General features: G+C 43.1%; 1 protein-coding gene across 1 annotated transcript in view; it reads right to left on the bottom strand.

The window, feature by feature from the left end:
- The window catches only part of EXOC4 (exocyst complex component 4), a 301,672-nt gene that overhangs the window by 154,972 nt on the left and 129,770 nt on the right, over positions 1-16,930 (bottom strand). The window contains exon 10 of the mRNA XM_088531798.1: positions 8,361-8,457. Coding sequence (XP_088387924.1) covers positions 8,361-8,457 — 97 coding nt within the window. The remainder of the gene's footprint in view (positions 1-8,360; positions 8,458-16,930) is intronic.

Here is a 16,930-nt window from a genome sequence, read left to right as displayed (position 1 = left end):
ACGCCATTCCTTTTGCAATATTAATGGGCAGAGAATTGAAACTTTCCTGCTCCACGTGGCAGGTTTGATTTTCTGTGCTGGGTTTATTTGCTGCCGGGACATGGGGCAGGCCGTGGCTCTCCCCGACTGCTGTCACTCGTCTTCATCAGGAAGCAGGAAGGTGACTTTTCCCCCGAGATCTGCAGACCTACTAGAAAGAATCACATGGGACACTTGGCTTAGTCTTGTCATATTTAGTGTTATTTCTAGGCAATCTCAATTCTTCCTTTCCATTCAGAAAGTGTAAAGAGGTGCTACAGGACCCCAAACCAAGGAACAGGCCATTTCTGGGGGAATTCTGTGTGTTTTAGCAATGTCACAAAGCCTTACAGAGTGTAAGTGTTTTGGTTTTTTTTTAATATTTTATCTATACACTTCAGAAACACTCTCCTCTTACCGCAGAGCTAATGAGATAACCGAAAAAAGTCACCCAAAATGATCAGAGCCACTGAGAGCCTCGGTCCATGTCTGATCCTCATTGCGTTTTACAGAGTAGGTAGCCCTGTGAGCCCTTGTTTTTCTTGTCTTTTTACTCTGTGAGAAGCCCTCGGAGGCAGCTGATATAAAAGTTTAATAAAAAGATGTGTTTTCCCATTCCCAGGCACCACGGCACCGTTTAGGGGCCCTGGTAGCACCATTCCATTAGTTCTAAGTGTTATTGCCAGCGTTGGTTCTTAAGCCACTACGAAGAGTGGAAAGCGAAGCTTTTAGCATCCTCTGTTTTGTCACATTTGTTGCAGTGTTTCTGCAGGGAAAAGAAAAAATAAAAACAAAAAAAAAATAGAAACCTGCCAAGCTGAAGCTGCAAACAGAACCAAAGCATTGACCTTAAGTGGTCCTACTTGGCTCCCGAAACCTCGTGCTGCTGCCGTCACAAGCAAGAACTGAATTTAAAGGTCCATTTCTCCCACAAATTAAATTCCAGTGATATTTCACTGTGCGGATCTTCGCTGGGAACAGGACTGTTGAACGGTGCCCATGTACTCAAATGAAGCTCAAAACATTTAAGGAGTTAGGGGTAAGACCCAGAGACAGAGGAATGAAAATCATGAGCTCACAAAGACCAAGAATTTGTTCAGATTTACATTTTAAAGTCAGTAATAACAAGCAAAAAGTCAAGGAGAAAAAAATAGAAAGTAAATGGCCAAACAAACAGTGGTTACTCCAAACTGCAAATAAAACTGTTAACTCCTGAGGAATGGTCAGAATTAAGTCATTGTCAGAATTAAGTCATTGCTATGTAGGTTTTAGTTCAGTGAACTACTACTTTCCTCTTCAGTCCTTCCCAACATACTGCCTCCTAGTTTAAGCTCTGTTTTAAATGTTAAAAATGAAGGATGCAGGGGGCAGAGAGTAGGAATATTAATTTCCTTTTTTTAGCTTGTTTGCTTAAAAAACAGAGATGGGGGTGGAGAAGACGTGCTGCTTTTCCCTGATGCTGTTTGCAGCTTAAAACTTGACATTACTTGATTTTGCTGGGGTCACACTCCAAACACACTAGCCAAACAGCCCCTTAAAGATAATAATATTGATAAATAATGATGAAATTGTTACAATAAGAAAAAAAGGAAATAAAAATGCAAAATAATAATCTTTAAATAACTCAGCTGAATGAGACTATGTTACTGCACTACCACTCAGCATCTGAAGCAAATGCATTTTGCTGTATTTTGCACTGTGCTCTGAGAGCTGTTCAGAGTTTCCATGTACAACCAGGGCCCGACGGTGACATTTATCTGTCCTTTGGGCCAACATTTCTCCAGTGCCCTTGAAATCATTCCCGCAGTGCCATGGTTCTCCAGGACCTCAGTCTAAAGGAGCTACAGAGGTGGTGTTACACCCTGTGCAATTCCTGCTAATCAAGCTGATATTCTCAAAGCCTGGGCTCCAAAGTAACCAAAAAATTATTAAAAAAAATAGAGAGAATTTAAAGAGAATTAAGAAAAAAAAAAAAAAGGAGGGGTACAAAAGTGGGTCTCACATTGTAATTCCCATGGCAAAAGTCAGCAAAATGAAAAAATGCAGTTTAATGGTGAAGTTACTTCAAAAGCAGTATTTTTAGCTCTGTTCATCCAACTGAACATGGCAATAACTGAAATATGCACTTGAGCTTTTTTTAAATCTCGTTCTTGGAAATCAAAGACAGAAATGGCACTTTGGAAATTCCACTTTTTCCTCTTGCTGTCTCTCGGGGGATCAAAACTCACCTTGATGCTCTGTTTGGGAAGACAGCTGCAACACACTGGACTCTCCCCTAGACCACAGCACTTTAAACAGCAGATCAGAAGGTTTCAAATAGCTTTGCAAAAACTAAACCAGAACCATCGAGCTAAAACAAAAAGCAGAGCCCCGACTTGAGCGATCAGGGCTGTGAGCACCCCGGTTCCCTCCCGAAGGGAACCACCACAGCAGCCTCATGCTACAACCTGCACTTACCACTCACTGGATTCCTCCTTGAGGTTCCCGTTACATTTGGGATTTTAATAACGTCCTCACTAAGCTACTTTCTGGACAGGTTTCCATAAATCCATGAAGAACCCAATGTCACGACTCCTGCATGGGAGAATCCTACCTTGCGCTTGGACAGTTCCATGGTGTCCCACAGCAGAAGCGGTAGGAGCAGATCTTGGTGTTTGTTCCTCAAAAAACATTCCAAGTTTTAGTCATTCTGTACTTAAACAAACAGATCCCCTATCCTCTTCCTGTTTTGCTAAGTACTTTTTCTCCCATCCAGTTTGCAATTGGTAGAAGGATGGAAAAAGGAAAGAATAAAGAAAATCTGAAAACCTGTATGCATACAACATGCATTTCAACCTTATTTAACTGCTAATTTAATGAATATAACACCTAGAAATTTCTGTGGAATAGTCCATAAAACAGACAGAAAAAAAATTGTGGGGGAAAACCTGATGATTATTGGTTCCTGCTTCTCCTGTACCAGCTTTTTCCCTTCAATCTCATCTGCAATCTGCTAAAATGACCTTCCAATAACGAAGGAAGGTTACTCACCATTTCCAATCAAATTCTTGCACCTGTCCTGCTAACGAGGCACCACTGGGCGATTTATAATTTACGACTGACCTGAGATGTTTTAAATGAGCACATCCTAGCAAAGTCCTACAATTAGCTAGACATCAGCTAATCCACGCGGTTTTACCTGGAAACAGAGTCCAAGTTAAAAAAAAAACAAGGAATTTTTGATATATTAAAATTCTCTTATGGAAAATTTTTTTTTTTTAATGCGCCATTTTAGGCTTGGAAAATGTGCTAGTTGAGCTGTCTTTAGAGCTTTCGGCTGGCTGCATGGTTAAGAGCTGGCTGATGGTTAAGACAGCACTCTCAGTTAGAACACTTGGTCCAGCAAAATACTCCAAGGCATTGAATAAATCCCTGTAATTCAGGGTTTTCCCTTAGATTTCTCCTTTTCCTTCTCAAGACTACTCCATAGATCTGCTGGCACCTGTAAAACCCACACAAGGACAGCTTCTACATCTCAGTCATCGCCACCATCACCCACCGGCTACAAAAAGTATTGTAATACTCATAAAAGTGATTCCGTGTTTCTGGCAGGTACTTGGGACAGACAGGTTTCTAACTAGGAACATGGGACTTTGAACCTCAGCTGCTAGCAAGAACTCATACTGAAAGCTATGAATTTTGTTACCAAGAATGAGAACCAAACAGCAGGAATTCCAGGGAGCTAACCCAGCATGGCATCCAGGGACAACCTATAGGGAGAAGTAGAACATGAAAGCAATAGATCAGAAAAGCTAAATTAGACCTAACTAAGTATCTATGAGGACTTAGAAGTCTCTAAAATCAATGTAGAAGAAAAATGGTGAAAAGAACTGCTATCTGGCACTACTACAACTCAGCAGAGGCCAGCTGCAGAAGGCCGTGGAGCCGCCGTTTCTCCTCCATTGAAGCTACATGGCATATCCCACATCATAAGACATCTCAGATATTTGGTCCGGTTTGTCAAAGCTTCTCATTTTGGACCCTCAGGAAGCGTCATTGCTATTGCCAGGTCTCATGGGAGCTTCATAATAGAAGACTTTGTCATGCCTAGTCTGATGAGCTAATTTGAATTAAGTTGTCCAAGCACCACATGATAAACGTCTGATCTGGTTGAGCGGAAGTTTGGCTTTACGCAATTGTGTTTTTTAACACAATTTATATGACAAATGGCAAAGATATAGCAAAACTAAGTGAATAAAGAAACATCTGTGGACTGACACCAAGGAAGTGCTCAAACAGACTATTTGACAGTGTGCAAAAGTGACAAGCAGACTCAAAAACAAGGAAGGTCTACCATCAAAGTCCAACTGAGGCTCTGTTAAAACAGTGTGTAATACCTGCAATGATTCATTTTCTACCACGGTAGCATGTCTTTTAGATGCCAGGTTGGTTGGTCTGATTGGATCTCCTACACAGATCCAGGTTGCAAGAAGTTACATTGCTGAAAAGGCGCAACAAGGCAGAGAAGCCAAAACCAGCCCTCTTGCAGTCCAGCAGCAGCTTCTCCAGGAGGAAGAAACCCCACGATTCCTCACACCACAGCAGGAAATCAGCAGGTTCTGCACATTTCGGCACCCAGATCTGCTGCTCCTCCTTGGCTTTGGGGCAGCGGAGCACATCCGCACCAGGATGGCTGGTGCCTCTTGAGACCTGTCAGTAGACGACTCTTGGGTACAGCCATTCAAGCGTGGCCTCTCAAAAGATATAAGCAAGTCCCCAAAAACTCATACTAAACTGTCATAAATCTCTACTTACAATATAATGAACATAATAGTGTGCAGCAACATGTGGGTCTTCAACCTCACTCCATGAGAACATGAAGAGCTTCCATGATGCTCCCATTAAGAAACCAACTAAATGACCTTGTATTTTCTTTTCCTTGACCACCATAACACTGACCAGAGGCTATTATTATGGAACTGAACTCACACCATTCCCAACCATTTGGCACAAGTCTCTGCAAACCTCCAAATTGACACGTCCCTTCTGTCGACATCTCCCCTGAGGGAAAGGTGGAGCTGGAGAGATGTGAAATTCGGTAGAGGCTCTTCAGAGCCCGCATGGATGAAGCATGGATGGATGAAGAACATCAGCGCACCCGACTCGGTGGGGATGGTGGGGGAGAGCTTTGGTTTGCACAGGAGGTGGTCGCTTTATTCTTCATCATAGCAAATGAACAGTTTTACCTTCGGGTTCTTCTAACCTGTCATCTTTCATCAGGCGCACGCAGAGACACTTGTCAGCTCTGCTAAAGCCCTTAAAAATAATAAAAACAGGCACAAAAGGCCAAGCTGTTCCCCACTGCCTCCCCACCATGTCCTTCGTGGACAACAAGGGGCTCTTAATTATTTATTTTTGAAATGTGCCTTGATGATTCAGCTAGCCAGACTTGTCAAAGCTTGTCAAAGGAGAAGAAAAAGGGAGGTAAGGATTTACCCAGAAGAAGCACTCGTTCCTGTTATTGACAGGTACAAAACACTCATCAGCACCCGTAAGGGTCTTGTTAGCCAAGACTGCAAGACTCAAGAAACAGCATTCTTGTAATACAGGTGGTTACCTATTTAAGGGGTTTTATTAATTTCTCTGAAATCAAACATTTCATTTCAAAGAGCTAAGAATCAACGTCTCTCATTTCTTAGCATTATTTGGGCCACAAGATGGCCTGACTTTTGTCTCTTCAATACTAATGCATTGCCTTTTGACAGCTAAATTTGCACATGCTTTCCTTAGCACACCGGGTATCATGTAACACAATTTAAACTATGCTAAAACATAAGTAACAAACTAATTGAATTTGCACATTCCTGCTGCTTCCAAAGCAGTACATTCTATATATTATCTAACATTAATTTTGCAGCACCCAACTACAAGATATTGCAGCATCATTTAAGAACAAATTAGTTATTAGAGCTGTCCAAATACTAATAAAAAGGTGTATCAGGGAGGTACAGTTTCTTAGTTACCACCCTCCCTTCCAGATAGGTGGAAATTTGAGTTGCAGCAGCCTGGGAGAGACTGGGGAAGAGCCTGTAGGTATCAACAGGCAGTGATGGAAAACTCCCATCGCCTGAGATTATTCCCGTGAAGGAGGATGTTGCCTCTATTTTATTTAATAAGAGAGCGATTGCTCTTTTATCCCCATTAATGTAGGTGGAAGGAAAGCAAAAATGATGGTATCAGTAAAGAAAAGGAACTGACGCCGTCTGAAATCAAGAAATAAGAAGCTCCCCCATCTGCTGCGTCACCACTGAGCGAATGCAACCGCGGGCATCGCTCGGGGTTTGGATGGGCTGCAGATCCTTTCAGTAATTTCTACATCCGATGCTGCCCATGGCACGGAATTAACAGAAATTCTGTGTATTCCTAATTGGTTTGTAAATGCAATTAGTTTTTGTAGGGATTCTCTCAGGAATTTACCCACTGTCCTTCCAAAATACCGCTATCCACTTCCCACGCGTGCTGTGGTTGCGTTAAACCCCAAGGGATGAATCCAGGTTGGGAGCATCTCAACTCAGTGGGAATTAGGGAGCTGCATCCCAAAGGATGCAATCTGCCGCACTGCTCTGCCTGAATCCCAGGAAAAGAAAGCTTGGAAAATCGCCTGCAGGAGTTTGTCCTGTGCTTTCCTATGGGTTTTGGAAAGACAACAGCAAAGCACGCGGCAGCAAAAGACTGTTTTTTTTTTTTTTTAGTATATTAATTGCAGAGTTAAATGCAATTTTACTTTGAGAAATAACTATGGAAAAATTCACACCTTCCTGCCAAGCAGGTTACCCTTTGAGTAGTACATTCACAACCACAACTAAGGGGATGAACCTTACAGAAGTAATAATTAAATAAATGTATAAATAGATAAATTCACACTGATGGACATGAGCCAGTCTGCTTACAACCCTCCACACTGTGCTGAATTAAACTGCGAGTATCCCCCAACCCAGCCCTGCTCTAAGGCAGCACTGATTTACAGCAGATGCAGAAATGTTTAGGATTGTGCATTAAAACTACGGCAGCCTGGACTCTTGCAACAACATTATCCTGCTTATCATGGGGTAACATCATGTTTTTTGGGTTCTTTTCTTTTTTTATAATTAAAAGTTTTCACCTGCATCCAAACTCACCTCACTCAGTCACAAAGCATCTTCTTTCTCTTCAAGCTGGTATTGATGTGACGAAGCATTGACTAAGATGTTGCAGATAGTCGCTGTGAAAATTATCTTGTACTCCGATACCTTAATCTTGATGCAATGATTTTTTTAGGAAACCCACTATTTGCACTGTCTACCTTGCAAGTCAGGAATGAAACTCAAGTTTGTGAAAATCGGTATTTAAAACATAGTACTCGTGTTTGATGGCAACAGCAGAAGGGAAAAGAAAAACAGCAGGAAAGTGAACAGGGAGAGAGAAAAAAAGTATTTTCACCCATTCTTAAACCAATATAAAGCACCTCGTCAATAAAAACAGCAGTATCCCAACAGCCCCATCTGTTTATACCTAAGTCCTTAAAGATGACCATATCACAGTAATCCTCTCATTTAACATACTGCATCCTAACCACTGTCTCTCTTCTCATAATAAAACAGCAGAAATCTATCATTTATGCTCTAGCAAGTTATTTTTTACAAGTTTACTTGCAAAGTAATTATCATTACTAGTTCACTAAATGAGCAGCATAGCTTCCTTCCAAAAAAAAACCCAGCAGCTTATACATTTGTTGTCAACATTGCTTTCATTTTAAGACAGATTGGGGGGAAAACAAAATGTGCTCACAAAATTCTTCGATTTATTGCAGGCATTACGCAATACATGGAGGGCGTACGGTGCACGTAGCCTTTTTGCAAGGAAGGAGCTCGAAGAACATAACAAGTCTTAACATGCCCCCACACCACACACTCTTGTGAAGACTCCTCCAATGCCTGGTGCCACCTCATCAGAAAGTCAACTTGGGCTTCACAAATGAACTAGGGTGGTTTTCCTCCACATGTTTTAATCCCGAGGAGTCACAAATGACCCCGAGAAATAACGTGTGAACTTCTCCCACCCTGGGTCAATAAGAAATTGTGTCGTTTGTTGGTCAGGTAGGCAAGAGATCCCACCTGGAGCAAGTTCTGAAGGAGACGTCTGCAACAAGCTCGGCCAACGATGGCTTTTTACACATGTGAAGACCATTTTTACGTCAAAGCCCCAAAATACAGGTGTGCACCCATCCTGCTCTGAGATGCTATCTCAGAAGCAGCGACGTGCCCGCTAATGAAGTAGGTGACTTCCACTTATTCACATTTATAGAAATGTGGAGGAAGCCTTACCTGAGCAGAGGATGAAAGATGATGGTAATGTTCCTGGCTCCTGGTTTGCAGACGAACTTGGATCCGCTGCCTTCAATTAAATTATCATCTGGTCCTCCTTGAAAAGAATATAAAACAAACCGTCTCATAAAACCTGAATGTGCATTGATTTTTACATAATAAGTGATAATTAAACACTATGGTCTGCCTGTAAATGCTTCATTCCTAGTGAAAGACCAGTAATTAACCTGAAGATACCAACCTTTCTCATCTTGCACTCAGAGGAAGCTTTTCTAATGTAGTAGGAATAATATAGTTAATATTTATATAGTTTAGGTTCCTCTTTCCAGTTAGCAACAATATTACAGAAAGATTGATTAAGCAGATTAAGGGAAAAGCCCCTAGGGTACAGGACCCAGTTTGGGTTGGAGAAGAGTTTTCTAGCTGCATTAAACACTATTCTGAGTTGGTCCAAGGTTCAATTTACTACCTATGAGGTGCCAACACAAAACCCACCACACCGATGGGAGGTGTCCAGATATCACTAAGAGGTTTGAACTTCATAGTTCTTCTGAGCACCACCCCAATGACAGATGAGGACATCCAGCATGATGCCAAAAAGACTTTAACAGCCCTTGGAAGAGCCCAAATCTGAGCTCCATAGCTCTTAACTTTCACAGGCACATGCTTAAACAAGCTCAAAAGCCCAAGAATATCTACCCCACAAGCTGAAGGACAAGGTCTTGTTGATGCGGGTAATACCTATTTTTAAGCCCACAGTGCTTGGAAAGGGTTTCAAGAGTTGTGGTTCATGGAGGTCTGCTCAGCAGGAGGCACTTGCACCTCTGATGGATGATGCGACCCTTTGCTTCCTTGGAAGACAAGTTCTTTTTAATTGTCATTAAGCCCACGTTATTCAGAAGGAAGTGTAATAGCAGCAAAAACCCTCTCTGATTTTGAAATCAGCAGCAATTCGGCCCACAACATGCCTGTGTATGTGGTCATGCCCCCATCCCCAAAGCACTGACCATCTTTCTGATAGTACCTGCCGAATTAACCTGGCAATTAACCACATCAATGTTTTTTGAGGGGGTTAAAAATAAAAATATGAACTTGGGCAAGAGCAATGTCTAAGTCATCTTGGTTTGGCACGTGACCTCTCCACTAACAATTGATTAATAATAAATACAGGACCTAATCACATTATTACAACAGCTTTATAGGCAGGGAAGAGGCAAAGAACTTGAAAGCAAAACACTACCAACAGATCAATTTTTTGACCCTGACAACTGTGTACTTTAAAATAAGGAGAATGTCTTGAGTTGGAAAGAGCGAAAAGATGATCAGAAGCAACAAGTGGCTCCAATCTCCTTTCCAAAGTGAATGAATCCGTAAAAAAAAACCTCTTGCATGACTTCATTTCATTGATCCTCCTGTTTGCAACCCCAGAACAAAGTCTTAGGACTGGTCAGGACCTTGACTCTTGCACAGCTGACGCTGTTCATCCAGGTATTTCCATTCACACACATTAGCAAACGTATTTTGGATGCAGTTCTGCCGTGTCACAAGACCACTCTGCATGTCTGGATTCGGAAGAGGGTTAGAGAGGAATGACCCATAGGAACCACAGATGTTTGCACCTACACTATCCACCAAAGGTGCAATCAGGACACTGAGCTATTTCACACTTTTTATAACAATAAAAGGATTGTCTAAGTGCAAAGAAACAATCCGCGACAGAGTTTATAAATCTTTACTGACTGTAAGAAGAAAGAGGTCACCCTTTAAGAAAATAATAGAAATTTGGGGGTTTCAGTTCAAGTCGAAAATGTCACAGTGCGACAAAATTCAAAGGCAGAAGAAAAAAAATAGACACACACAGCTTCTAGGAAAAGAAAATTATTCATTTCCCCTATTAATGTCAGTCCAATTTCCAGTGAGGTCTGTCGCTGACTGACTTATTGAAGAATCCATCCAAGCATGAACCACTGAGCACGAACTGGGAAATACAGGCGCAAATTAAGGAAGGGGTGTTATTCTTGTTATACCAAGTCACCCTGCACTAATCAATATTATTGACTGGGATGAACTCCAGAGCAAGGAATCAAACAATCTGTCTTACCTTCTCGACCACATTATGCAAGATTTGGGAAGAGGAGGACACCAGCGCTATGAGAAAAACATGCTTTTTGTATCTTTTCTGTGCTTAGCTTTCAATTAATAATAATAAATGCGCTGCACATAGCTAGAAACTACAATGAAAAGTAATTTTGTTTGTAGCAAAATATCTTACCGTGAAAAATAAACTTATTTCCCAATGATGCCCTGTGTATAGCAACACAACATGACAACAGTTGTTTCTAACATCAGTGATCTATTGCCGTTAGGTCTCTTGGGTTCTCAGCTAAGCTGCTCTCGCCCAACATTAAAAACAGTCTGGTCGAGCAATGCTGCCGCTGACCAAAACACCCCGAGCAGAAGTTTGCAATGATACCAAGAGGAGAAAAGCTCAGGCTGGAGCAAGAGGGAGCTATAACGGCTTTGCCTGCACAGAGACGTGGAAACCTCCAGTGAAGACGTCTCCTGACTACATAAAGGTCTCAAATGTGCATCTATATTGGCCAATCTCATAAGCAGGTGATACCTGAGAGGAAGTTCTGGGCTTGGAGAGCCAACAGATGTCTCCAAAACAAACAAAAAAGGGATTAGTGTCTTTATCGACTCATATCAAGAGCTCTTCTGGCAGAATGACAGATGATTATTCACCCAGTCTGCAAAGAAGGAACCCAGTGACTCCATCTCACCTCCAGAGAAGCAGAGGTAGGAGATGAAGGAAGAGGGAAAACCATGGGAATTCATGAGGGAATGGGAGCCATAGGGCCTAAATCTGAGTGAGTCCTGAAGACTTTAACTCAACTTCTCACTCAACTTCAACACTGCAACAAACACGGCCCTCCAAGGACCACTTGGATTGAGTACACGGTGTTGTGTCAGCACCACCACACAACACAGCTCTCTTGTTCACTTTTTTTTTTTTTTTTAGTTAAAGGCAAAAATTACAATAGCCACATTTCATACCACTAGAGAAGGAAAAAAACCCTACGTGTTTCACGGCTCTCACAAAGGACTATTGTTGTAGCAGCTTCTTCTCAGGAGCTCCAGCTTGCTGATTTAATCTGACTGGTAGTAAGTTACGAGCCCAAAAGAAAAATAAAAAGGGAAAACTTGAGGTGAGGAGAAATTTGTCATCGCTAATGATATCCTTGTGCCGAGCTAGCAGAGACGTGCGCCCACCTCAGCGCCGCTGGGAGTGGGAGTCAGCGACGGGCCCATTAGCAACGTAGCTGAAATGGAGCCTGAAATGTCACATTACAGCAGGAAAAAACATACGATTACCAAGAAAGCAAGAATCTGTGCACGCATTTCAAACCTGAATAAACACCAACAGTGCCTCCAGGTTTCCATTCTGTCTACTACCACATAGGAGAAACTTTCCCCGCGATATCCCACGGTCACTGCTAACACCCCGGTCTCTACACGCGGATCTCAAGGTGGTTGGGTTGACCAAGGACAGGCAAGTTGTCCTGTGCCAGGGAAACGCAAGGAATCTTCTGAACACTGCAGGGAAGGGAGAGACAAGTGTCTTGTTCCATGTAGCAAAAGTGATAAAGAAGGAGAAGATATTTCCATTAAATAAAGAGCAAAGGAAGAAGCCAGTAAATCATACTGCAAACTCTTTGACAACACTCTGAAATTTCCTCTTGAGCAGGTCATTGCATTCCACAGGCAGATTATGTTGTGCTGATCCACTAAGACAACACAAATACTAAAAGCCAGTCTAAATTGAAAAGATTTTGTTATTCTTTCGTTTTTATTTTTTTTCAAGTGACAGGTTCAGAAGATCTTTCTGCAATGACGTAACTCAAGTCGAAGTTACTTATTTGCAGCATATCTGTACTCGGATAATGGAAAACATACTGAAGCACATTACAGAAATGCTAAAGATAAGCAGTGTGCACTTTGCAAATACATATTTTGTATACTGACATAGTAACAAAGATAGGTTTTAAGTTATTTACCTCACATCACACAAGTCTTATTTTCTCATTTAAGGATAAATCTTTGGGCAACACTGCAAGTTTATGGGCAGCCCCTAACTCTGCAATTAATGTCATACTGGTGGTCTCCTCTAATCAGAGCTGCCAAGTCTATTGGAAAAGTCTGATCCTCATTTGCGACAAAGACCGTCATACTGAGACATATCCTCCAACTTCCTCATTTGTAGAGTTAACTTCTCTACTACTAAAATAATCAAAAACAACCCAAAGAAGTTAACACTGCTTGTTTTTCCTCTAGTTAGTTTTTTGTTGAAATCATTTTCTCTATAAAGGTCTGAGACTTGTATGGAAGTTATTCTCTTCAATATCGTATTTGAAGAGGAATCGCACGCTCCTCGCTCTTCATATACTTCTTGAAGGGCATGAAGACATCGGTGAGGAGGCAGCTCAGCATCTTGTAGGAGGCTCTTCGCACCTTTTAAAATCAGTCAATTTTAAAGTCAATCTTCTCATAGTAAGTAGTAAAGTGTTTTTTTTTATATATAAGAACAAAGTAGCGAAAGCTCTCAGTCTAATAAGAGCACTTTAAAAAGATGACATTTCTTACACTCATTTTGTGTTCTACAATGTCACTGCAGAGCACGGTACCGTGTTACCTACTTAACTGCTTCAGTGCTGTACCTGTCTTAAAGCATTTGAGCTTCAGTCCTGATACACCTCAAATCCTATCAGGCACCACGATTTCCCCTGTGCTTGGCAGTAAATAAGTGCATTTTGCAAACATGTAGGCAGTCTTCATGTCTTGACAGAAACCACAACCACCCAAATATACCAAGCACCATTAGCTGCTGCAGGGAACCCTCTTGATTTGCTCTCCTTCCCTGTGTTAGCAAGGGACAGGTTCATTTTTCCTCCTGCGACTCCTTTTACATTTTACATTCTCTAGCACCATCTTTGAAGCCTTGGGGGTTTTATTAATGGAGATCAGAGGCAAGACAACATTGGCACTAGAGGAGATGAGAAATCAATGGGAATTAGGGGCTAACTACTTGTAAAACACTGGCTGATGGTCCTTGGGGCAAGCGCTTTGTGACACTAGGAAAAGATCCCCAAAATGATTAATGTCTCAAAGGCAGCTGAGTCTTCCTGGCTTCCAGTCTGTCCATCACTTGTCACAGGCACTAAGCTCTGCAGAAGAGACACCAACACCGCTGTGACCAAGTAGAATTGCTCTGTTACTGTGTAAATGCTTTTCTTCTTTAACAGTGGGGTGGAAATTAAGCAGAAAAATGGGGAGATGTCAGCGAAAATAAGGAGGGCCTTTAACGTTATGGAATCCATTTCCTTTCTGTCATAGTTCCTTATGGGAACCTTAGCAGTTCTCCCAGAGGTGGAGTTGGGAGCTCTAACAGGGGTTGCAGGGCAGCTTTCCAACATACCCAGCTTTCCCTGGACAACAACAAATATTTTGGGGAAAGTCAAGGTTCCTTGACGTCAATCTGAGTTTGTCTCATGGACAAGGCTCTTCTGCCTGGGGGTTATGACAGATGCAGAGCTCCCCAAACACACTTCAAGCTTTTGCTCTGTAGTTGTAACAGGACAGTCAGGACCTGACGAGCTCCAGACAGCTTCAGTCAAAGAGCTTAGCAAATTTTCACCATATTCCTCTCTGTGGACATCTTCTAAACCTATTTTCTTGAATCCTAAAACTGGGAAAGAAGGGATGAGCGCTGTAGCTCACGTTAATATCCAGGGAGCAGACCTGGCTTCACAGCACGGTGAAGGAGAAGCCATTTCCAAAGGCCAGGGAGACGATGCTGTCCCCTACTGTCTCTCTCCATGCAAAGGGAGCTCCCTCACAACCTTGTAGATCACGAGGACAACAGGATGGCAACTTATTTGGTGGAGGTGTAGAGTTCCCATCCATGAGGATACAGATTGCTATTAACAGCACCAAAACCAAGCCAGAAACCAAAGGGCAGCTTATGCACCCCATGCAACCCAGAGCTCGTGCTGCGTTTAGCTCAGCTACACACCCGGACCTCAGGCCTGGCTCTACCGTGTTCCTCGAAGCAGTTTCCACAGTTCATTTGCTCAAGCTGGGGATGGAAATCGAAATTTTAACCGTTTCTTTTAGAGAAACCATGTGGATGGAGCAAAAGGAACAGCAAAGTTTTCTTGTTGCTTGAAAGTTCATTGCTCAGACTCATCCTCTGCATTAAACAGAAAGGTGATGGGACCCACTCAAAAACCTGAGCACTGCTGGAATTTTATTACGAGAAAGTGGTTTGGATGCAGTCACGTAGCTGCTGCACATTGTTCTGCTGATGTTCCCATGCCCAATCCTTTTACTCTCTCCTATACTGTCGTGTCTGAGATCCAACACCATATGCATTTAAATAAGTTGCTCTTTAATGTTTCAAAACCTGATTTATTAGTTGCTCACACTCCATCTGCCTTGAAAAACTGTAGAGTGCCTTCACTCTCACAGGCTGTACGAAAGGTTGAGGTTCAATTTAACTCTACTTTATCATTCGATCAGCGTGTCAGCCACATATGTAAAGCCTCCTTTCAGCTGCAAAATTTCCTTAAAACGCATACTTTTCCTCCTCCTCCTTTTCTTATGCCAAGGCTCAGCAGCAGGCGTTTTGATTAATGGATTTGTCAGCTTGCATATTTACAAATTTTGCCCGTTTCCCCAGAACCGGGGCGTACAGATGTAAGCCCTTCCAAAGCAGGGCTGCAGCATAAATCCTTAGCCCAAGCCGGTAAACATGCTCGAGCTAATGAACTGTGATCACTTACACCCTGCCTTCAGTCTGCAGCTATTTCCTTCTCAGAGCTTTCATTCTTCATCTTATCTCCTGCAGCGGCAAACAGCCTCCGTCTGAATATTTTATATTCCTGACATGTTTTCTATTCAGGAAAAAAAAAGAGGAGAGCAGAGAGAGCGAGTGAAATAAGACAAAGATCCGTCCCGACACACAGTCAGTTATTGTTCGAATTCTTACAAACTGCTTAAATCTGGTCTCGAAAGCCTCCCAAATTTCCTTTTTAATACTTTAAAACTCACGGCCGTTTTAGGTGTAGGAAGCAGGAGTTACAGCGCAGATCCCGGCCCAGGCCTTCATGAACAGGATGACCTGGGACAAGGCTGCACCTCTGCTCCCCTGCTTCTAAAGCAGGACCAAATCGTGGCTGTTACTAGATAAAACGAGATTAAAAACAGTATAAAGTGTTGCAGTACAAAGTCTTCTGCAAGAAGATATTATACAAATATAAACAAAGGAATGCAGAATACTTTAAAAATACTCTGCAAAGAGGCCCAGCTATGCCTTAAGAGAGGAAAACAAGGAAATTCGGAGGATTTGCAATCTGTCCATGAGTGGGACTGATGCTTTAATGCTGGTAGCGCTGTACAAGAAAGCTGCCCTATCCTTTCTCTGCACTAACGATGCCGCAGCCCTAATGAAGATAAATTTGCCAATCTTTGACAAGTTTTGACAAGGCTGCAAACCCGTCACGTGGAGATGCGGCCAAACAGGCCTAAATTCGGTTCCCGCCGCCCTCCTCCGTCGCGAATTAATTGGTTTTCCAGCAATGTGCGGAACGCTCCCCGCTAACGACGGGGGTTTCCTCGGGGAGCAGCCCGGCCATCCCCGTGCGCAGGACGCAGCGAGCGGCTCCTCCGGGAAGGCCCGGCTCGCTCCGAACGCCCTGTCAGGCAGCATTTCTCAACCCGTTCACCCGGAATCCCTGAGTTTCGCTGCCTCCTCATCCCCTTCTCTTTGTTTCGCCTGAAATCCACTCAAAGATGAATTTGATTTTCAAAAGCGTCTGATTCAGCGGGACGGGAAACTCGAGACGCCCGGGTTAATTTTGCTCCTTTTTTTCCCTTTTGCTTCTCGCGTTTTAATGCCAAATGGGTTTGCTCTGGAGGCCGCCCCGACATCCTCCTCGTCCCCCGCGAGGAGCCGTCACCCAATTCAAGCGCCGACAAAACATGGGTAACATTGGAGTATTGTGTCCAGTTCTGGGCTCCACAGGACAAGAGGGATGTGGAGCTGCTGGAGAGAGTCCAGCGCAGGGCTACGAGGATGATCCAGGGCCTGGAACATTTGCCCTATGAGGAGAGGCTGAGGGAGCTGGGCCTGTTCAGCTGGAGAAGAGAAGGCTGAGAGGGGACCTGAGCAGTGTCTAGAAGTACCTCAAGGGAGGCAGTGAGGAGGATGGGGCGGCCTCTTTTCACTGGTGGCCACCGACACAACTAGAGGAAACGGCCGGAAACTGAAACACCAAAAGTTCCACGGGAACTTAAGGATTTTTTTTTTTAACAGTGAGGGTGCCAGAGCACTGGAACAGGCTGCCCAGAGAGGTTGTGGAGTCTCCTTCTCTGGAGATCTTCAAACCCGCTTGGACGCAGTCCTGTGCCACGTGCTCTAGGTGACCCTGCGTGTGCAGGGGTTGGACTGGGTGATCCCTAGAGGTCCCTTCCAACCTTCACCATTCTGGGATTCTGTGATTCTAACTCAA

Source organism: Tinamus guttatus, unplaced genomic scaffold, assembly GCF_059628265.1.
Source record: "Tinamus guttatus ecotype Peru unplaced genomic scaffold, ASM5962826v1 Tinamus_guttatus_pri_ptg000434l, whole genome shotgun sequence".
Classification (NCBI taxonomy): domain Eukaryota; kingdom Metazoa; phylum Chordata; class Aves; order Tinamiformes; family Tinamidae; genus Tinamus; species Tinamus guttatus.
The sequence above is the reverse complement of the archived record's forward strand: the minus strand, read 5'-3'. Positions and strand labels throughout refer to the sequence as shown.